The sequence below is a fragment of the Myiozetetes cayanensis genome, unplaced genomic scaffold, assembly GCF_022539395.1.
Source record: "Myiozetetes cayanensis isolate MyiCay16 unplaced genomic scaffold, myiCay2020 scf1, whole genome shotgun sequence".
NCBI lineage: Eukaryota > Metazoa > Chordata > Aves > Passeriformes > Tyrannidae > Myiozetetes > Myiozetetes cayanensis.
Window position 1 is genome coordinate 119259208 of NW_026086604.1, and position 22482 is coordinate 119281689.

At 39.8% G+C, this 22482-nt stretch overlaps 1 protein-coding gene, 1 long non-coding RNA gene and 1 other non-coding gene across 3 annotated transcripts; 1 reads left to right on the plus strand and 2 right to left on the minus strand.

Moving 5' to 3' along the window:
* Positions 1 to 7932: 7932 nt before the first annotated feature.
* LOC126647440 (uncharacterized) lies at positions 7933 to 13470 on the minus strand. Its single transcript, XR_007630600.1, has 4 exons — positions 13243 to 13470; positions 9678 to 9941; positions 9312 to 9344; positions 7933 to 8310 (listed from the first exon to the last, which is right to left on the minus strand). It is a non-coding gene; the product is annotated as an uncharacterized LOC126647440 (long non-coding RNA).
* Positions 8976 to 9056, minus strand: LOC126649632 (small nucleolar RNA SNORD93). The gene has a single exon (XR_007631102.1). It is a non-coding gene; the product is annotated as a small nucleolar RNA SNORD93 (small nucleolar RNA).
* Positions 13471 to 13533: 63 nt separating the features above from the next.
* TOMM7 (translocase of outer mitochondrial membrane 7) lies at positions 13534 to 18951 on the plus strand. Its single transcript, XM_050329661.1, has 3 exons — positions 13534 to 13701; positions 17469 to 17517; positions 18727 to 18951. Exons 1-3 carry the CDS (start codon positions 13599 to 13601, stop codon positions 18740 to 18742), a joined length of 168 nt encoding a protein of 55 aa, XP_050185618.1. The 5' UTR covers positions 13534 to 13598; the 3' UTR covers positions 18743 to 18951.
* The last annotated feature ends 3531 nt before the right edge of the window (positions 18952 to 22482 follow it).

Consider the following 22482-nt stretch of genomic DNA (forward strand, 5'->3'; position numbering starts at 1 on the left):
AGCTGGGATATGATTCTCAACATGAATGACTGTTCATTCATGTAACAATGGGAAATTGCTATAAGAGACGAATCAGTGTGAGAAAGTTCAGCGTGAGTTCTTCTGAAAGGGGAGAAGGTATTTATTTACAAAATCTTTAAGCAAGTTGGTTTTATGCACTTGCACTCATTCTCCTCTAAATTTAATTCTCTGACACTCATATATTCATGAGCACCAAAACATAGAGTCCCAGTGGCCTGGCCAGGATCGCTTGAGTTTGACACAAAGGAACAGGGATGGCTGCTGCCAAGCCCTCCTCACTACAAGCCCTTGACTAAGGACAACAAACTGGTTTCTGGACAGAACTTTCATTCCCCTTAGGAGGCATCAGGTGGCATGTGGTCATCTTTCACCTCAGAATCCTGTTTACTTTGTTCTCCATAAATGACAGGCCAGGTTGCTGCCCAGTGCCTGTTTTATCTTGTTTTCAACACGTATTTTCTGGACAGGCTAACAGGAAAGGCAAGGCAAATCTGATGCTGCAGCCTTGTTACTATCCTGCTGGGGTCAGGATGATAGTTCTTTTGCTGACAAGTCATTTGTTTTTGAAGTGCAGTCTTTGGCCTTGACATAAACAGAACAATTCCTTATTTTTTCTGCTGGGAACAGTTTTCTGTGTTAACAAGAGTCCATCCTTTTAACCCTCTGTTCTGCTGTTTCTGCTGATGCTTTCATGAACTTCTGTATACACTTCATTTATACCAGCCTTCACTTTGCTGTTACAGATCTCTACACCTGCCTTGGACATTCCTGATGCCCTTTTATTAGAATTCATAATCTCTCTAAAATATATAATTTAATGCCCCATGGAGTCTTTGACAGGGCACAGGTGAATGCTCTGTTGAAATGTAAATGAGGCTTGTAAATGTTAATATATATCATACTCAGTGAAAGAAACTCTACAATTTTGGGGGGACACACACAACATGCTCCATGTCTGCTGAAGCACAGATTTCTTGAAATGCTGAAATATGTGTGAAATTAACTAAAACACTGGGGTGGCCAATGTAAACAGCTTGAAAAACAACAAAATTATGCCTGCCAAAATAGTAAATGGAAAACTGATAGTCTGTATTTCCCATGACACGTGCTGGAGGATTTGAACACAGCGCTCTCATTGATGTCATGAAGTTAATGCTCTAAATTTATGGTTAGTGGGAGAAAACCAAACCATTCCTGGTTTAGTATCTTTTCACTTGTGCCCAGCAATGTGATAGGTTACCACTGACAGGAGGCAGTACTTTACCTTAAATCTTGAAGCTGAGGTTTGCTCATCCTGACCAGTGCTGGGTATGAAGTCAAGAAGGGTAAGTCTGCATTTAGCAGTCAGTGTTACAGTGTGCAACTACATGACAGCATTAGACACTTTGAAATGTAGGGTAGCACGGTGAAGTCCATAATTAGTATTTGCACCTAGTTGTTAAAAGCCAGTGTTGATCAGCTGAAAACTGACCAGTAGGAGCTTGCATGCTCCTGGCTTTTAGCCTTTTTTTGCTTCTCATTATTATTTGGAAGTAAAATCTTAAAATCCATTCTTTTAGTAATCTTGTTCTTCTTTCCATAACCGGATTCATTTGAGATAGCAGGGCTAAGATGTGTTTCTGATGTCAGTGCCTTGTGACACAGATGCAGTCAAAGGGGATAGCCTGAAAACTCCAGCTGCCTTAAGGGGAGAAAAAAAGTACAGATTCGTGGTACAGTACCTGGAAGAAAACTTCACTGATCTAACAGTTTATGAGTTCTAATGCAGAGTAATGTCTTCTAGGGACAGGTATTTGGACACCCCAGGGACTGGAAGTTGCAAGGCTGGATTTATCAAAGTTGGAGATAAACCAAATTTTGCAAAAGGTACAATTTGTGTTTTTATTTCCTAGTGTTGAGATCTAATTGAAAATGGAAGTTAAATGTGGTTAAGATCCCACAGAATATAGTAAGAGATGCTACACGCTGCCCTATGTACAAGCTTAATGCAGAATCCTTGTTCTCAATCAAGCATGCAGTCATGGAACCATGATATGTGGCTATTTTTGTCACCACACACTTTCTGGCTTTCTCAGAGCTTGGACTGGACTCTGGTGTAGCATTCATCACAACCATACAGGAAGTGCGTGAAAAACATTTTTAATTTTTTTGAGTCAGAAAATTCCAGACTATCTCTTCCTGCTTCTACTATAGAACTGCTATGTATCAACCTAATCACTCCAATCAAAATGCTCCTCATTTTCTAATGTCAAATATTTTCCTAGGTGGTTCTAGGTAGCTGAAACACTGCGGACTTCCCAGCTGCAGCTGAGGTTTGCTCTATGTGTCTATACATGTATCCTCAATGATGGTGTTGGTATTGATATCCAAGCTGGCTCATTTTCAATTAATTCTGATAAACCTACAGTTCTATACTGTATATGTTTATATACGTATAATGCATGCCTAAACACATGTACACAGAGTCACAGCACGGCCTGGGTTGGAAGAGACCTTAAAGATGATCTCATTCCATGAGGAGGGACACTTTTCACTAGACCAGGTTGCTCAGAGCTCCACCCAGCCTGGCCTTAAACATTTCCAGGGATTGGGCATCCAAACATTTCCAGGGATTGGGCATCCACAGCTTCTCTGGGCAACCTGTTCCAGTGCCTCACCACTCCTAAAAGTGAAGAATTTTTTCCTAATATCTAAGCTAAATCTACTCCTTCAATTTGAATCCATTCCGCCTTGTCCTGTCACTACATGCCCTTGTAAATAGTCTCTCTCCATTTTTCTTGCAGGCTCCCTTCAGGTACTGTAAAGCCATGATTAGGTCAACCCAAAGCCTTCTCTTCTTCAGGCTGAACAATCCCAATTCTCTCAGCCTTTTCTCATAGGAGAGGTGCTCCATCCCTCCTCCAATCATCTTGGTGGCCTCCTGCGAACTCGCTCCAACAGGCTGATGTCCTCCCTGCGCTGAGGACATTGGAGCTGGACACAGTGCACATACGTGTGTGAGCTGCAGGTTTTTCAGAATTAAGACAAGCTAGTCTGGATTCCAGTAGCATTCATGGGGCAAGCAAATCTTCCCTGTCACTTATAACGAGTTTCTTCATGACAGGGACACTGGAACTTGCCAGGTAGCTGGTGAAGAATGTTTGTACCCTAATGTTTTTTCAGCCTTCAGGAGTGCTGGTTACTCTGTGAATGCCGAAGGCTTTCTCTGTCAACTGGGCCTTATTGCCCTGCTGAGAAGGAAGAATATGACCTTATCAGAAAACTGATTAGGACTCCTATGTTACAGTAAGATGCCCATAAAATGACAACAGAGAAATAATTTTATTCAGTGTACTAAAACTGAAACAAACAGTAGTTTAGAAAATGCACTTAACCACCAGTTCATTACACAGCAAACATGGCAAGTACTGAATGTACTAGAAAAGCATCCAACAACCAGAGAAGGAGAAAGAAAAAAAACAACAAAAAACCAGTGTGAGCAAGGTTAAGAAGCATTTGTGTAAATGGATATATTTCTGGCTTGGAGCCATGTGGGGAGAGAAAGAAATTACTATAGATAGATTCCCAGAAGGTGTAACAGAAGTTTCAGCAGGCTGTTGGAGGCTGAAGTATGTCAAGAATGAGGTTAGCAACTAGTAGTTTCAGATAATTTAAGCAGAGTCTGCTCACAGGTAGCAGACTCCACAGAATTCTAAACACGGAAGCAATTGTTGGTATTCTTCTACTACTTGTGACAGTAAGTATAAACATTTTTGATTCACTAAAAGAGAGAAGGACACTTCAGCACACATTTAAGGGTCCTGGCAACTTGACAGTAGCAGGCTTTAAATTCCGCAGATGTAGAAGTATCTTTACCCTGTCACTAAAACTCTCATCTCTGAAGGAACATTACCAGAATAACTGATCTTGATCAAATACAAGCTTAATACATGGCATATTCTGTTTTTTTAAATCCATAAGTAAGTATACTTTTCAAAAAAAATATTATTGTATTTTTTTGTCACAGGCACACAACACCACCATGTTCTCTATTCAGACAATACATACATCTATCCCTTTGTTTCCATGTAAAAAATATAGGGAAATATAGGCTTTTGGCCAATCTGCCTATAGAAACAGCTGCTGCTCTAGGACAGTTTTTTTGCATTATCTGTAACTCCTTCTGTAACTGAGCTGGAACCTACTCAGCAAAACGAATACAACTGTATGTAACAATGATGTGTTTCTGAGGTAGTAATACCTGAGTAGCTCTTAAAGCACTAATTTTTTGAACATTTCACAAATGTATTACAAATAAAAGGCAAAGTTGTGTACAAACAAAGGAAAAATATACACCATCTAGGATTAGTATAGGAAAAGATCATTGTGGAGCTTACAGCAGGAAAAACCTGCCATGCTCCCAAAAACTCAGATTATTTCTCCTTAATAACAGTTAACAGTCTTCGGCAATGTATAATTTAGGGATGAATAAAATAAGTTTTACACTGGAAAACACATTTCTCAAAGCAGCAGTTTTAGTTAATTGAATCATTATCTTTCTTCCTTCTTCTTCAGCTAAAGGATCCAGTGGTTGACTATAAAATAAGTCTGTAAACAAACGCCTTCAATTAGTGGTTATTTTGAGGACATTTTATGTTCTTCAGAAAAGCAAATTAATCTTTTCCCTTTTGAGATAATTGCATATTCAGGGTTCTGGGAATTATGGAAAATTGTGACTATTAGGAGGTGTCAGCTCTTTGTGAGGTGTAAAATTACACAAGGTACAAGGAGAAATCACCAAGAAACCCTAAGTGGACTCCTTCATAATTTATTCTTACAAACCTTCACACAGCACTTACAAATGTTGAATATAGTGTTAAAGAGGCAGTAACAGGCTACCATAAAGGTTTTCGAAAGACTGCAACCGAACAGTGAATGACAAAGATATCTAAAAATGCAAAGTACTCGTTTTAATAATAAAATACTATTCTTAAAACTGATTTTAGCCACCTGATCTGATCGCCACACATTTTGGGGAAAAATATTCTTCTCACGATCTACAACCTGACTGTCAGTTGTCTGCTATTTCATCGGTGTAAGCTCCTCAGTCTCAGCGATTTGGGCTGCTAGCAATCATTTCCATAATGTTTATAAGAGTTAGAAATGTCATAGTTTATGTGTGCAAAGCTCTGGATCAGAAATCTGGATTTTGTTCTTATTTCTGTAAGTCACCCAGATGGGTAACCTGCAAAGTTGCCACTCTATTCCTCAGTTTCTTCTCCTGTAAAATGAGGATACTGATATTCACTAGCTTTTAAAAATCATTTAGATATACATAGTTAATGATTAAGTAGTGTGAATTATCCCTGGTGAGTAAAACACAGCTGCTAATCCACTGACTGATTCACTCTCATATTAGCATCTTTATTTAAACATTCGCAAAACACTCATTTTGTCAAACAGCAACTGCAAAGAAGCTTTTATCCAGCACAAGTGTAATTAGAGTAGTAGAGAAGCAATGAGATTGTGTTCAGCTTTGAGCTCAAGGGACTATCTGGTATTTTAAGTTGAAGTAACTGAAGCAGCAGAAAGAGTTTCCAATTCAAGTCTGCCCTCTCCTGGCTTTAACAGAACACTGCTAATACATTTTGGATCAATGGTGTCTTTCTGTAATGAAGTGGAAGAATTAAATTAATAGAGGCTGATAAAATTTACTAATTTGGACCTTTAGTCAGAATTTAGATTTTTTTTTAATAGTAGTTAAATGATTTTTAGTTTTGTTTTTTAAAAGTCCCATTCTAGGCTCCCTGGCAGATTCATGTCCTTCAGGTTTTCAAAAACCCACCAGCATATCATTCATATTACAGTTGCTGCAACTAATATACAACATGGAAAGTAACATTCTGCATGTGACTTTAAAGAAATGTAATAGAAAAATTGCAGAAAAATATTTTGCTATGGTACAATTAATGACTCTAATATATAATGCTGTAGGTACTAGTCAAATACTAATTCCCTAAGAGACCAGGATCAGGCTAGTCTAATACTCTGCCACTGGAAGCAGCCTGTCCCTTTAAAATATGAAAGGAAAGAAGAAGAATATTTATTACTGTGTTAATTTTAGAAAGAATTTTCCATCACAAATACTACACACAAATAACTCATGTCTCAATTCAGGAGGACTCATTTTCCTTTCTATATTTAAAAGAGGAAGGTAATCGGGGTGTGGGGAACTATCTCAGTTATACTTGCTCACGCAGATTCATCTAGCGTAATTTCAATCCCAAGGTGACATTTGTGTCTGAAATACAAAGTCTGTATCATTACGTGCTGAATGATGCTATTGAGCTGAAAAGCCTCTGGTTCATTTATCTTGTAATCTTCATGCTTCGTTGCACTTAACAGCATCTAATCTCTCATGACTGCTACCTAAACTTAAAATAAAGGAGTAAAATATTTTTTCTTCAGATATGTGACTAATATATGCTTTAAAAAAAAGGGAAAAAAGTATTACAGAAATGGCATTTCATTTTGGCCATTCATGTGCTTGGAAATCAGGGTCAGGCTCACAGCCTGTGCCAAGTGTGCCTAACAGACTTCATAAAGCAGAACATAAGGAATTTCCACAAATTCTTTGAATGTCTTCTGCATCTGCTAAAACTCTTGCTTAAATAGCTTTCATGCAAAATGAAACTTTTAGGAGTGGGTGTAAGATTTTACAGGAAGAAGTGAAAGGCACACAACTAATGTGCCCTTACTGGTTTGGGGGTTTTGTTTGTTTGTAGACTTTTATTTTATTTGCTTTAGATAGGAAGCTATGCAAAAAGCTACTGAAATCTCATTAATCACTCCACTACTTACTCCTACAAATCACCCTCTTAAATCAGACTCCAAAGAAACCAGTATCTAAAATGACTGTCGTTCTGCACCTACAGGAGATTAATGTTTGAGATTTTTAATAATCCTAACTGAAAAGCAGCAGCATTGATTGAAATGCTGATAGGTATTTCCCTGAAAGGTCATTTGTTTTCTATGCCTTAGTGGAAAGAGTCTTAGATGAACTTACAGGCATGTGAATTAGGCTGTCAACATATAGAGAAGAGAAGATACACTTGTGTGTCTACTTGACAATGTACTGAAATTAATAAAATCTAAAAACATTTGTCTGGGCTAAATATGGGTTATAATTATGCTAAAATAGACAAAGTATGGACAGAAATTGTGTATGAAAGGGAAGCATTTTAAGAGACTAAATTTTATTTTAATAGAATAGTAAAAACTTCATTAACCATGAGTTGCGCTTCATTTAATCTGCTAGCACCAGACTAGATTTGCAAAGGAAGAAGAGAGCTTTCCTTGATCACCTTCTTGGTATCTTGGAAAGGCCTTAATTACTCTTCATTATAATACTAAATTACTGATTCTAATCTTCCATGTGCTGAAGTTCCCAAAGAACTTTCAGTGAAATCTGAACTACTGAAATGCAAAAACTAAAGACAGACATAAACGCTGATACTTTCATCTGTATTGGTTGGGTTTCCAAGCTCTGAATGGCAGCTCTTGCTGGAGCATCACCTTTAGTTGGCAGCTCACACAGCGCACTCTGATGGGGCTTGGCCACAGGAGGTGTGAACTGCTCCTCACCTTGTGGGTCATGGTTAGGCCATGCTGAGTTAGGAATATGACAGAAGCTCTGTCCTTAAGTTTCTGAAGTGAATTCACACCAAGTGAACAATGAAGATAAATTAATACCTACATTTGGTTTACCCAACTAATTCATTAAACATTTAGATATGAGTTATTCCATTTGTACATATACATGACACATTTACTTTGTTGAATGGCAAATTTTATTCAAGATCTGAAAATACAGATATTTTTATATTTCCAATAAGCTCTAAACTCTGTAATTTTTATTACAAGTTGTTAAAAACTATTATAACGACAATATGAAAACCTAGACTATGCTGTGCTTTAAATTCTATTTAAATTAAAGACATCCTAAATTAAATTTTAATTTATACTTTAAAAAAATCTCAATTTTAACAAACACCCTTCTTGTTTTGGAGGTAACAACAAAAAAGGATACTTACGGATATACACAGTAACTGGAACTATATATAATTTATTAGTGACTTAACACAAAAGCCAGAAGAATAATTTTTTCGGCAGAAAATGCACACAGACGTTTCACATCCACCTGACATATTACAACTTTGAGGTTCTTCTTTTTGCTTTACTACCCGTTTTCTCTCTGCTTATAATCAACGCTGTTAGTAACTTCTTGCTGTTGCATTTATCTTGTAAAATCTGAAAGAGTGCATCCAAAACCATTACTGTAAATCAGTGAAGCAAATGCTGCGCATCATTCAATTGCATTTTCAAATACTTCATTGTCAGAAAAAAGTTGTTTCAGCAGCACATTTATTTGTTGTAGTTGGATGTTGAGAAAGACTATTACAACAGTCATAGAAGAGAGAAAGAACACTATGACTTAAAATTACTATTCTTCAAATCTCAATTTCTATGTTCTATATCAGAGAGAAATATTTCATTGGCACGTGCAACACTGCCAACTGATTGCAAAGACTTACATTCTCAGTTTCAGGGTTGTTTCACCATAATACAATCCACTAAGGTCAGAATTAGTACAAAGGCAAGTATACAAAGCAAAGACTGTTTTGAAAATCAGAATATATTCACTGTTTTCCTCATTTTGTTTCAATCATAGTAAACATTTCCCTAAAATAAGCATTTTTTAAGTCCTTTGAAATCTTTATGGACGTGTGCTGTTAAAACAACATATTCTTAAGCAACAAAAATCTACTTGAGTTCTGTTGACAAAGAAAAGGTTTACATTCAAATATCTTTAGAGGAAAATCCTCATGGAGTTACTGAAACGTTCACTGTTCAGATGCTAAAAAAAAGAGCTTAATGTTAAACCAGAGAATGAGTGAATATATATATGTTAGTTTTGGCCTCAGAAAATCCTTTCATTCATCATTTTTGCGTATCAAGTATGTAAGGCATCAGATTATTGTTTTCATCCTTGGCCAAGTAGTGCAATCATAAAAACATGCATTTAAGAACTGTTGTGTTTTTAGATAAACTACCTATGGTAAAAGGTAGCAATATCTTTAAGTGTAACACTTCATTTTTCATTATTAAATGAAGATAGGGAGAATGGGAAAGTCACACATCAAACAACAGTAAAGTTTTGCAGCAGGTAATATTCAATTTCTAAGCACATCAACAGTTCTTCTCAGAGGTCTCTAAAAGCACTGGATGAGGTTCTTTGAATGCTGTCTCACCTCAGATTGCTGTTCCTTCCCTTGCCTTGGAAGCTGTAACGAAAAGTAATGATTGTAACTCAACTCCACTCAGCTTTGGTTTATTCTTAAATAAATTGTACAATTATTGTATTGAATATACAAATTTACTACACTTTGCTTTTTGTTCCTACCTCTCTGATAATTTTACTAATTTTGTAGATAAGCATCTGTCATGGTTTCACCCTAGTCAGCAGCCACACAGCCGCTCACTCACTCCCCCACCAGTGGGACTGAGGAGAGAATGGGAAGATAAAAGATGGAAAACTCGTGGGTTGAGATAAAGACAGTTTAATAGGGAGGCAAACGCTGTGCACACAAGCAAAGCAAAACAAGGAATAAACTCACTGCTTCCCATGGGCAGGCAGGTGCTCATCCATCTCCAGAAGAGCAGGGCCCCATCACGTGTAACGGTGACTCGGGAAGACAAATGTCATCACTCCAAATGCGCCCCCCTTCTTCTTCCTTCTACTTTATACACTGAGCATGATTCCATGATATCCCTTCAGTCAGTTCAGGTCACCTATCCTGGCTGTCTCCTCCCAACCTCCCATGTGGCCACAGCTTTCGTGCCAGCAGGGCAGTACAAAAAGCAGAAAAGGCCTTGGCTCTCTGTAAGCAGCAATTAACAAAAACATCTCTATCATCAGCCCTGTGTTCAGCACAAATCCAAAACACAGCCCCATACTAGCCACTAGAGAAAATTAACTCTACCCCTTCCAAAACCAGCACACCATCTGACAGTATCACTTTTCTTGGAAATATTCCATATCAGACAGTGACTAGAGTACATCCAACAAGTATGATACAGAAATTCATGTGAAAAAGATTCAAATTTGGACAGAAAATTTTTATGTGCATTACAGCTCTGCATTGCAAGCATGTTGTGAAAATATGTCTTCTTGTCTTTGTGAAATGACAAGGAACATTTCCCAGACCAGTGGTTCTGCAGAGGAGCTGGGATTTATTAGACTAAATAAATAGGAATATTAAAATTAAATAGAAGGAACATGATTACTAGGGCACAATAAAAATAGAGAGCTTGATTATAATAATGAAGTGAAACAGAATGTCCAGTCATAATATGCTACCATTTTTACTGACATCGTAAAGATTCAGCCTGCAATGGAAATCCATTAAAGACCTCTTCTTTATGTTCTTGTGTTATTTATACTGATTTACGGTGTAATCCTCAAGTTTGAAATATCTACCACAGCCTCTTTGAAACCTAAGTTCCTCCTAAACAGTCAAACTCAAACTTTCATCCAAAGAAGATGAATTTAATGCAGTTTCTTGTCAGTAAATTGAAGGGAAAAATCTCAGAAGTGAGAGTGGTAAGCACATAATGGAAGTCTGCAGGGATTTCCTATGTCGCGTTTACAGTGATTTTTCATAGACTTCAATGTGTCACTGCACTTTGTCTCCTTCATCAGCCTTCTGAGTTGCACATACTGTTGCATGGCTTTACTTTCTGGTGTATTGAGATAAAGCTTTCGAGGTCTGAAATTCTTTAACCTGAAAGGTACCATTTGCACTCAAAACCAAAAAGACATGTTACAGCCATCTGATCAAGTGACACTATTTCCCTGATCTTGAGACCGACACTCAGAGTTATTCAGTCATGTCTCTAAGAATCTCAGTTCTCTCATTTACCATAAAAATGGAAACGTGGCCATTTTATAATGTGCATTAGTGGTATTTTTTGCTATGAAAACACAGCAGTTGTGGAATTACTGCTAATTGAGTTAGGAAAACAGCAGGCATTCACATTCTTATTGTCCCTGTTAAAACCCCTGCAATTTTATTTCTGATTTTACTGTTATTGCTGATCACATGAAACTATGAGGCAAAAAGAAATTCAGAGAGATTTTTTGTAACAAAAATCTTTCAACACATACGGTATTACTAGTTTTCTTTTTCATTCCAGCAACTGAAGCTCCTGTTCTTATTTAATGGATATACCATTCCAAGTGGTTTTGTCCTCAAAATCCTTCATGGAAGTGTTACCACAATACATTACAAACATGGAGTAACATCCACAGCACACCCACATCATCTTACTTCTGTCTTTTCCAGGCAAAGCCTCCTCCATCAATTTCTTTTCGTATCCACTTCTTTGGGTATTACTTCTCTCTTCAAAACAGCTAATTTTTTCTTGCTCCATCATAGGAATTTTTGTTTTAAGGGTTAATTTTCATTATCTCAATTATTAGAATAGCACCGCCTCACAAACTTGCAGGAAGGATTATTGCTGCTCTCTTTCCCACTTTGGCTGAGTCAGTAGTTCACCAAAGGACTTCTGAGCTCTTTGACCCTCTGGTATCCTAGGTGCCACAGGAGCCAAAAAAAGGCATGGAAAACTTCTGGAGTCAGTACAACTACTTACTTTTTGCATGCTCTGGAGTTTTTTGTTTTGCTGTGGGGATTTTGTGATTTTGGTTGGTTGGTTGGTTGGGTTTTTTACTACAAATATGATCCTTTGGACAGCGTGAGACTATGGATGTGTGTTATGATGGAAAAAGTGCTGTTCTCCAGTCACTTTTCTTAGTTTACAGATATTTTTTCACAGCCTCAGTACGTAAAAGCATGTAAATCTAAACCAGTAGCTATACAGAATCAACACTGGTTTATTTGCGTACCAAACAAACACCCTTGTGCTATTATAGGCCACAGCACTGATTCTGTTTGAAGAAAAACTGGCAAAGAAATATTAATTTTCTTGCTATTCATTTCCTGGCTTCTATGGTTAAATCAAGGAAATAACCTACAAGCTTTTAGCCAAACACTCAAATTGGCAGACATGGGAAATGAGAGCTACTAAGTTTCTGTGCTCTGAAAATTATTCCTTGACACTTAATGCACGAAGGGAAGAAGAGAAAGAGCTGGTACACGTGACACACTTTGGTGAATACCCTTTCTCAAGAACATCCACAATAAAATTATACTGTGTCGCATGTGACACAGTTAAACCAGTTCTCAAAGGAGACACAGCTTTGGATCAGTTGATTAGTACATTTGACCTTCTGAATCCCACTTACACTAAAATTACAGGAAGTTTAAGGAAAAATACCTTATGAATTTAATTCTACTACAGTGGGTGACATTTTATTGTACTATTTTGTAAGAGAATATTAACAAGTTGTGGGTGGTAATGAACAGTTGTTTTGTATGTTTAGAAAGAACAAGCTGTAACAGTACCACAGTGTGGAAGCAGATCTTACTTGGCCTCACCTACACAGGAAAAACAATTTAATATGAACTGCTGGAAAATAGGTTTCTGCAGCAACCACTTCTCTTCCTTTGCAGAAAAGCAGGTTAAATAGTTTGAGTTCTCTTTTGCATATGACATTTGAGTAAGCCATTACTGACAAACGAATGTGCCTCTTGCACTGTAGGTGTTTGGTAGAGACCACTCATTTCTTTGTTAAAAAAGAAAGTACCTCAGGGCTTATACGGGCTGTGAGGTTGTAAGGACAAGGCCAATGTGCTGTACTGACAATTTTTAGATATTGGGTCTCTCCTTGTATTTCTAGTAAAGCTTTCATTCCCTGAATTCTGTGTTTCCATGGTCTGAACACATCGTGCAGCCTGGTATCGAAGACCACAAAACACCCAGAGCTGGAAGGAACCAATAAGGATCATCGAAATCCAACTCCTGGACCTACATGGGACACCACGTGGCTGAGAGCACCGTCCAAACACTTACTAAACTCTGTCAGGCTTGCTGCTGCGACCACTTCCCTGGGGAGCCTGTTCCGGCACCCAACCACCCTCTGGGTGAAGAATCTTTCCCTAATATCCAACTTAAACCTCCGCTTGACACAGCTTCGTGGAGAGCTTCACGGAGAGGCACTTCCAGTTTCACCCAGAAAGACTTTTCTCGTCACTTCACCTGCACCCTTCCTTCACTTACCAAAGGCGCTTCCCACCCTCCAGAGGCGGCGCGCGCGTACACCCCGAGAGCTCCGGAGAAGGAACACAGACGTGACTCCTGCGGGAGCTGAGGCGGACGAAGAAGACCCACAGCGTTTGCAGAGCCCCCTCACAGCCGCCCGACCCTGATCCCCCTGCCTGTAGCAATGACACGCGGCCGCGGCCGGCCGGGGGCGCAGACATCCCCCGCCGCCATCTCCTCGCCCTTGCCCGGGCAGCGCCGTCCCCCGTCCCCGCCCCGCAGCCCCGCCATGGGTCCCGCCCAGCGCACGGCGCCGTTACGGGATCGGCTGAGCTCCTCCTCTTCCTCCCCCTCCTCTCTGCCCCGCCGCCGGAATGCCGAAGCTCAGCAAGGAGGCCAAGCAGCGGTTACAGCAGCTCTTCAAGGGCGGCCAGTTCGCCATCCGCTGGGGCTTCATCCCCGTGGTGCTCTACCTCGGTCAGTGCCGGGCGGGGGGGGCCGCGCGGGGGGCGCTCGGCTGCCGTGGCCATGGCCGGGGCGGGTGCCGGGGCCGGGGCGGCCGGGTGGCTCCGCTCTCCGCTCTCCGCCCCCCGGCCCGTCCGGGCGCTGCCGCCCGCCGGGGAGCGGCGGGGGCGAGGAAGGGCCCGGCGGGGCAGGACTGCCCGGGCCCCGCGGCCATGGCCGCGCATGTGCGGAGGGGCAGGGCCGGGGGTGCCCTTGGCAGGGCTGCGAGGCGGTGAAGCTTCGTGCTGGGTGGTGGTTTTGTGGTGGGTTTCTTTTTTTCCCCTTTCCTTGTAAAGAAGAAGAGTGTGGCCAGCGGGTCGAGGGAGGTGATCTTCCCCCTCTGTGAGGCCACAGCCGGAGTTCTGGGCTCCGCAGTACAGGAAAGACAAGGATCTACTGGAGAGGATCCAGCAGAGGGCCACGAAAATGATGAGGAGTCTGAAACATCTCTCTTACGAGGAGAGACTGCAGAAGCTGGGCCTGTCTAGTCTAGACAAGAGCAGATTGAGAGGAGATCTGATTAATCCATATAAATACCTCAAAGGCAGGTGCCAAGAGGACGGTGCCAAACTCTTTACAGTGCCCTGTGACGGGACAAGGAGCAATGGCCATAAACTAAAATACAAGAAATTTCACCTCGTCATGAGGGAGGAACTTTTTTAGGTTGAGGGTGGCAGAGCACTGGAACAGGCTGCACAGGGAGGTCATGGAGTCTCCCTCTCTGGAGACAATTCAGACCCCACCTGAACACGTTCCTGTGTATTGTGTGCTAGGTGACCCTACCTTGGCAGGCAGGTTGGACTAGAGATCCCTTCCAACCCTAACAGGTCTGTGATTCTGTAATAAAGAGTTTTCTTCTCCTTTTTCTCCCTGGAGGCTGTTCCTGTGCTGTGTGTGCCCAGTGATGGGAGGGCCCCTCAGGGGAGCGGGCAGAGCACTCACTGGAGCAGCCAAACAGCAAACAGAGCTGTGATTTAACCTGTGTCAGTGACCAGCTGCTTCCTGTAGGCCAGGCTGTGCTCTGGGAGGAACAATCTGACAAGTGATGGGAGTGCTGGTTCATGGCACTGAGGGGGTTGCCAGCCTCTGGCTGAGGTTGAATTTCCAGCATAATGTACAGGTTACGGTCTCTCTGCCACCCAAAATGTGACTCCTGTTTCCAAATTGCAGTGGAATGTTGATGGGATTCCTTGTTGTCGTGCTGGTGCCCAGGATGTATTTCACTTGCTCCTGTCATGGGGCTGGGCAGGTGTCACTACCACGTGGTAGTTCTCCTGCTGAGTTAGGGCTGTGTGCCATCAGCTGTCCTTGCTAGAGAGCCTGACCCACTTAAGATAGGCAGTGTGCCATAGGCCTGACACTTTTGTTCACTTCTTTTATGACAAGGGGCCCCAGAAAGGTTGATCCCTGCAATTCATCTCGCTTACTTTCTACCCAAACTCATTTGGGCCTTTTGGGAAAAGTACCTAAACCAGGCAGGCATCTCTGCATGGAAAACAGACACGAAGGAGGATCGTGAGCTTCATGTGTTCACAGTCAAATCTGATAGCTTGTTTTGGTTAATTGAGGGGAATGCAGTGTCCAGTTTGAAGGGCTTTAATTGTTCATAGGTAGCAATCAGGGAAAAGTTAGTCTCTTCTACTGTTGCAGAAGTGCTTTAACAAAAACTACAAGCAAAAGAAGTCACTTCAAAAACTATGGAAAAAACCTAATTGGCATTATTAGGTTTAAACTTTATTTGCATTTCCATTTTTATTTTATTATTTATTTAAAATGATAAGTTTTGGGTGGGAATTTCAGCAGCATTTTGTGACCTAATTCTACTGTTGCTGAAGTTTTGTTTTGATTTTACTTTCAAGACAGTATCTATGGATATGGGAAAGATGTGCTTTATTCTGAGTGACATCAGAGGACATTAAATACTTATGCTTATTATATGAACTTCAGGTTATATAAAGCCATCTTACTGTATTTGCAGTTGCACTAACGTCAGGCTGCCTAGTACAAGTTTGCTATGTAGCTGTGAGAAACTCAAGTTGTAGTAGTTCAGGCTCATACCTCCAGAAAATAAGTGTGCTGTTCCATGTCTGCATCGCCTTCTTATAAATCTGTCTGCAGTACTGAAAGGACATTAAGTATGAGCAGATGGGAAGGGGATGTGTAGGTGCCGCCTTTGCTTGCCATAAACATTTGGAGGTGGCATGCATTCAAAGTCTGTAGGATTGAAAGACCCCTTCTGTACTGGGATTACCTTGGAATCTGGGAGGGAAGGTGCGATGCAGAGGAAGGGCAAGAGGCTACACAGTAGTTGTCACTGATTCAAGGAAAATTTTTTCATTGATCCCTGTGTATAAGAAATACATGCTAAACTAAACATAGGCAAGGAAATGTTCAGCAAGTTTGAGCCTTTAATTTCCTCTGAAAGGCTTTCCAGCTCAGGATAGGATGCTCAGGTGAGGTACAAGGGAGCCTGTTATGGGAATGTGTAATTATAGGTCATTGGGGGTTTTTTGTTGTATTTTTTAAAACTTGCTTTGAAGTGGCTGCCCAGGTTTTAAGTTGATAAATTAGATCAGTGTAGTTTTGTTAAACCTGGTTTGATTATTTAAAAATAATGGGGGTGGGGGAAAAGGAACCAGAAACATTCACACACACACACACACACACACACACACACACACACACACACACAGTGTGACTCGTAATACAACTTTATGAACTTTAAAGCTGTGTTGCTTGACAGTATGGCAACCAAACAGCTTGTATCAGGGTGTTTGATAGTCTCAAATCATGCAAGGTGCTTTTCCTGTGCCAGTGAAGTTAATGTAAGTTTTTCCATTAGCTTTTGTGGCCTGTTTCAGGCAAGATGACATAAATTATTTATTTTCTGTAAAGAAGGGAAATAATATACTTTTCATAAGTTATCCACTTCTAGATAGCCCATGTAGGAGGTAGTGTGTTGAACAGTGCCTGAACTGTGTGATTGTGAGTCAAGATTTTTAATTTACAGTCCAAGGAGCAAAGATACTTCATATATTAAACCTTCAGTTGCTTCTCCAGCATTTGTTTACTTTAGTCAGTTGGTATTGGAGTAATTAGTAATTAACTTTCATTTTGTGAGGTGTTAGTTGATTGATAAACATCTTGTTTGTTTGCAAGCTTTAGTACTATGTAGCTTTTCAAAAAGTACCAGTCAAAATAGAAGATTGGAATTTTCATTGATTTAACATTTAGAATTCTGTCATCCTAAACTGAGTGAATTCTTAATGAAAAACTTAAGTTCTACATCAGATATCATTGCAGGATGTTGCCTGTTAGGCCTCAAGGTACTCTTTTATACCAGGTTCAGGCATCTCTGTCAGTAGAGCCTTGCTGGGCTGCTTTCTGAACAGCGTTTAAAATCTGTGTGTTTTTGCATGTAAAGCTGTGTCTTGCTCTTTGGGGTAGATAACTTCCTCAATCTCACAGGTAACTGACCCTGAATTTTAAGTCAGGTGAAGATGCAGGTAAGACTTTAAAAAAAAAGTGCACTTGTATTTATTTTCTCTGCTTCCTAACCCTGATAAGAATGTACAGTTTTTATTCGTGTTACTGCACAGCTTCATGAATCACAGTTCTCTGTTCAGTAGTTTTCTTTCTAATTGCAATTTAATGGGCTGGATTAATTATATAGTGATTTAAGTAGGAGTTTGCACATGCATATTTTTATATACATGTATGTAATGTATGTTTCACTTCAGGTTTTAAGAGAGGTGCAGATCCTGGAATGCCTGAGCCCACTATCTGGAGGTATGTATTGGTTCTGCATTTACTTAGAAACCCGGTGCAGATAGTTACTGGTTTGAGTGTTCTCTCTGCACAGCAACAGTTGTGAATATTGTGTTCATCCTTTGTTTTTAGTGTTGTGGTTCTTGTTTCTTTAGAAATCCAAATGACAAGTCAGCAAAGCTCTACTCCTTGGGAGGGCCTTTCTCCTAATCTTGCATGGCTTTTTATATATGGAACTTCTTGTACCTTTTGAGTGGCAGCTGCCCTTCTGACAACCTGTTGTAGAGCTAGTTTGTGCAAGTTTCTGCACTGAGGAGTAACTTACCAGCTTTCTAGCACAAATTTAAAACACAATCTAATCTCCTTTGGCCTTTGCAAATGAGGTACTAGCACTGCATAAAAGCTGCAGGAAATAAAGGGCTGTATCCTTCAATATTAGTCACTGTCATGAAGCAAAGTGCGTTTGCTCATGTTGCTTTTTTCTTATGGGACGTTTTATTAGTGCTATATATCATGGCATTAGTAATGCTTATGTTCTAGTGGTATTTGAAGGGCTTCTATGAGTCAAACTAGATAAAGTTAAGAAGAAAGGGTGACTCTTCAGTTTGTCTTGAAGTACTTGTGATTACTGTGCAGGACCAGGTATTCCTAAAAAAAAATTGGAATGTATTATTTGCAAAACCATACATTAACTCTTCTGTCTTCACATAGTTACAGTGAATGGAAATCCCAGTTTTAGGATTCAGTGATTCAGTAGAAACAGTAGACTGTGGGGAAAAAAGTGTCAAGTTCATGTTACAATTTCAATAAAATCTTCAGTTGTCTTAAGAACTAAGTTGCTGCAGTTGTTTGCTTGCTGACAGTGTTTCTATGTTTTTCTGTGTTTAGCTTCACTGGCAGTTAGAGGATTTTTTTCTTGGTCCACTGAATCTGTCTCTTTACAGTGTAAAATGTATATTTCATGCTAGAATATATGTACATAGATAACAGAAGCAGATGTTTGGGCTAATCTGAAGCTTACAGACACTCATTTTCCCAAGCACACGTTTGTTCTCTGTAGGCTTAAATTTTGAAATAATGGCATTATTTCATTATTTTGGGGGTTAGCATTTATCCTGTACATTTATTTATAGGGCTGTTCCTTCAGCTTGTGTTTTAGAAATATCAATTTAAAGACAAGTACATGCTGTAAATCTGACTTTCATTTCCCTCCCCCCCCTCCACTTTCAGTCTACTTTGGGGATGAAGGATGTGGTGGTCCTGTTCTAGAACCAGCGGATGAACAGAGAGTGTCTGAAGATACGTACATTCCAGAGGATGAGGCCGACACTTAGACCAGCTGGCACAATCAGCTTGCTAATGACATAGGTTGTACATATAACAAAATGGAGTTTATATGGACCTAACTTATTTACATTACAGTGTAATTAAATAAATACAATTTGAATGGATAAATGTTGTTTTTAAGTCTTTAAATAAGTGTAGTAATTTCTTTATAACAGGAAGATAGCCCATTGTGTAGGTTCTGCTTTGTTGGTTTTTTGTTTCCAAAATATGGTGATATTCAAGCCCCATATTTCTCTCTTTTATGATCATATAGTGGGTAAAGATTCCTCTTTATCCTCACAGTAAGCAGAAAACTGAACTAATGTTTTAAATACTTCAGTATTCTTCAAAGCTTCCTTCCCCAAGTATTGGTAAGCCTCTGTGATTGGTTATTGTGCTGACCTGTTTGGGTTTTTTCCCTCCTCAGATTTGTTTTTTACTAGCACAGTCAGATAGTAAAAAGCATACTTTTCTGCCAAATTTACCTTTAAATACTATCTGTGTTTCCTGGGATTTAGGATGGAGGGGAAGGACACAACAAGAGTGCTCTGTGTGTGCGCATATACAGTGCTCTTACCGTAAGAGGAAGTTATTAATGTGTAACTGAAGGAAGAAAACAAGTACACTGATAAGGTATATGCTTCAAGGTATATGCTTCATTTTTATGCTGAAGTCTTGCTCTTTGGACCATTGTTGGTTTGGCTTCAGTTGGTTTTCTCCCTTTTTAACACCGAAGTTCAAGCACTAAAATGGTGACCGTGTGGTTTCTGTTAAATAGAAGCTGTGTTGGGTAGTTTGCTCTCTCCGCTCTGGAACTTTGCAGGGTAGTTTGTATCTCTGCAGTGATTTTTGAAACAAATGTTCATTGGCCCCAAATTATGAAGGTAATCTACATTTTGGCTTGGTTTTTTGTTTTGTTTTGTTTTGTTTTTAATCCCCATAGGTTTTCAGACAATTTTTACATTAATTAAATGTTTAAGGGATTCCTCAGTTTTTAATCTGCCATGAAAATCCATGGTAAACTGTTACTGTGTTTAAGGGCAGACATGACTGGAAAAAAATGAGAAATGAGCCAAGAGAAAAAAATTAAATTGAAAGACAAGAACTGGGAAGGAAAAAAAGTGGAAACATTTATGAGGGTTAATGCAAACCACCATGTTCTTAAAATTCCATTAATCATGATAATTTAATCAAATGTTATGAAATAGAGGAATAGCTAATGATAATAGTCTGCTGACAGGGGAATAGAGCAAGGACTGAACGCAGAACATTTTCTTGTGACTGTATATCCTTTTGCTATTTCAGCTTTTCTAGTGCTTTTCTAATGGTAACTTGAGATTAATGTAACCACTCATATATCTTAAATTATGAAAGGAATTCAAATTCTGATCCTTTTTCTTGACTGATCGTAATTACAACAGTAATGAAATAGTCTGTTCGTACTTGATAGTGGCTTTAATCATGATCAGGAACATTTTTCTTCTCTTGAATCTGGTGTAACAACCTGAGATACTCAATACTAACGCTGTTCAATTCAGCGTGAAGTAAGTCAGATTTCTCCATCAGGTTTTGCATTTCACAAGGGTGTACAATACCCAAAAATGCAGCAGTGGATAGATGTACCCAGACACCTGCAGAGGTGTATTTCATGTCTTCTATTCTGTGTCAGCCATTTTGGGGATGTGGTTTGTGGGTCTTAACCACCACATGGTTGCTTTCTGTGAATGCTTGGCTGCTTTCCAAGAATGATAGTATTTGGCAAGAGGAAGCAAAGCAGGGAAGTGTCCTTACCTCTTTCATTAAAAGTTTTACAAAAGCCTGGCTATTTTAGGCACAGCCCAGATTCTGTGACCTCCCCATCCTGAAAATTTCTCTTAAAAATAGTTGCAGTTCATTTTTTGGGGGACTTAGAATGTTTGGGTTAATATTGCTTATGCAGTTCTTGCTTTAAGCACATTGGATAGCAAACTTTTGGTAATTCACTGCTATGCAAGTATCTTTCAGGAAAGTCATTAGCATGAGAACCCATGGGTTTTCAAATTGAGCAGAAAAAAAAGTCTTCCATGCTACTTTCAAGTTACATTGAATGCCAATACGTAGTATTTTTCATTTATACGTCCAGATTTTAAGTCCATGTAGTGTGCTTTCTGTAATTAAAAAGTGAGTGAAACTCCTTAAATAAACACACTTTTTTTTTTTTCCCTGAGGAAAAAGAAGTAGTATTAATCATAAGTCTTGGTAATTAATTGTAACGTAGCAACAATGTTTATGTTTGAAAATGTTTGCTACCAAAGATTTCTTCGTTTTTAATGTCTTGAAGTTACTTTGCCATTTTTGTCATTTTCACAAAATTTGGCTGTGCTTATAAGGGCATATTAGTGTTCTATGAAGCTGTACATTAGATTCCTGTGAAGAATCTTAATTCCCTAAAATAAGTTCAGCAAATATGCTAGTTTTAGCAAGACTGGGGAGTTTTGGTGGTCTTGGGAGAAGAGGACAGGTCCCTGGAGTGAAAGGGAAGGACACTCATGTTTTTCAAGGCTGTTGGCTGGGGACTTAAGTTAGGTGTTATTTGTTCCAGGTGTTTTAATTTGTGATTTTTATCTTTCTCTCTTTGTCCCAGTGAAACTTAAGAAAGTTTTGTTTCACTGTCAGATGGGAGATATTTGTAAAGAACAAATATGATCTCCCCTGCTTCACTGTATCAGTCTCTCTGTCAGTGAATCTGTGGCTTCCACAGTCAAATATGGATTCTTTTCTGTGGTGGCATTTGTGATGCAGTCCTGTAAGACCACATATGAACTCAGTGTTGGAATAAAGTCAGTGAGTGTCGTTTACTGTAACTTGAGCTGTGACTTCCACAGCTGAGCTCAAGACTACAGTCTAGATGTGTGAAATAAAATCATTGATGCCTCACTGTGGTCTGTGGAGATGGTACTAACTTTGGGGTGTCCAGCTGATCCTACCTGGAGATAGGGGTTGGTTGGCTTTGCACTTTGTGCCTTCAGAGTGGAAGTGGAGCGTGCTTGTGGTTGCCTTAGTGTCAGGGAAGTACCGAAGGTGGGAGGCTATCCCTGTAGCCCGCTGTACCTGGTGACAAACAATTGCGCAAGGGACCAGAGGAATGTTTCCATCTGGACCAGTCTTAGGAAGATCAAAGGTTACTCTACTCAGATTCTGCTTGCCATAAGTGAAGGCATCTTGAGGATTTTAATGCAAGAATGCCCCATTCTCTGTCTTGAGTGACCTGCAGTCCTGTGCCCATGGTCCTTTCACATCAGGAAGACTTTTCTCCTTGTCAGAAGGTGCTGGTCTGTCTCTTGGCCTCCTCCTGTGAAAAACCCAAAGGTAACAGTGACTTTTGTTTGGTCTCCAAGGTGTCTGTGAACACAGGGTTGTTCTTAACTCAGGACTGAAGGAATGGGCTGTTTCTCCTCCAGCCAATCTGTGAGTGAAATACCAGCAAAGTGCCAGGAGCTTATGGTGGTCTTGGAGCAATACAGTATCCTGCCAGCTGAACAGCTTGTTTGCTGGCACACTGACTGCAAACAACTGCTCGTGGTTTTACCATTCAAGAACAATTTCTGTATTTTTTATCATCCCTATATTTTCTTCAAACTGCGTCTCCCATTACTGTATTCAGGTGAAGTCGGAAGATAA

Bases quoted from the DNA above. Each gene is read 5' to 3' on its own strand.
- TOMM7 (XM_050329661.1), top strand. From the start codon at position 13,599: ATGCCGAAGCTCAGCAAGGAGGCCAAGCAGCGGTTACAGCAGCTCTTC. The intron at 13,702-17,468 runs GTCAGTGCCGGG...GTTTCACTTCAG, and splicing joins CCCCGTGGTGCTCTACCTCG to GTTTTAAGAGAGGTGCAGAT.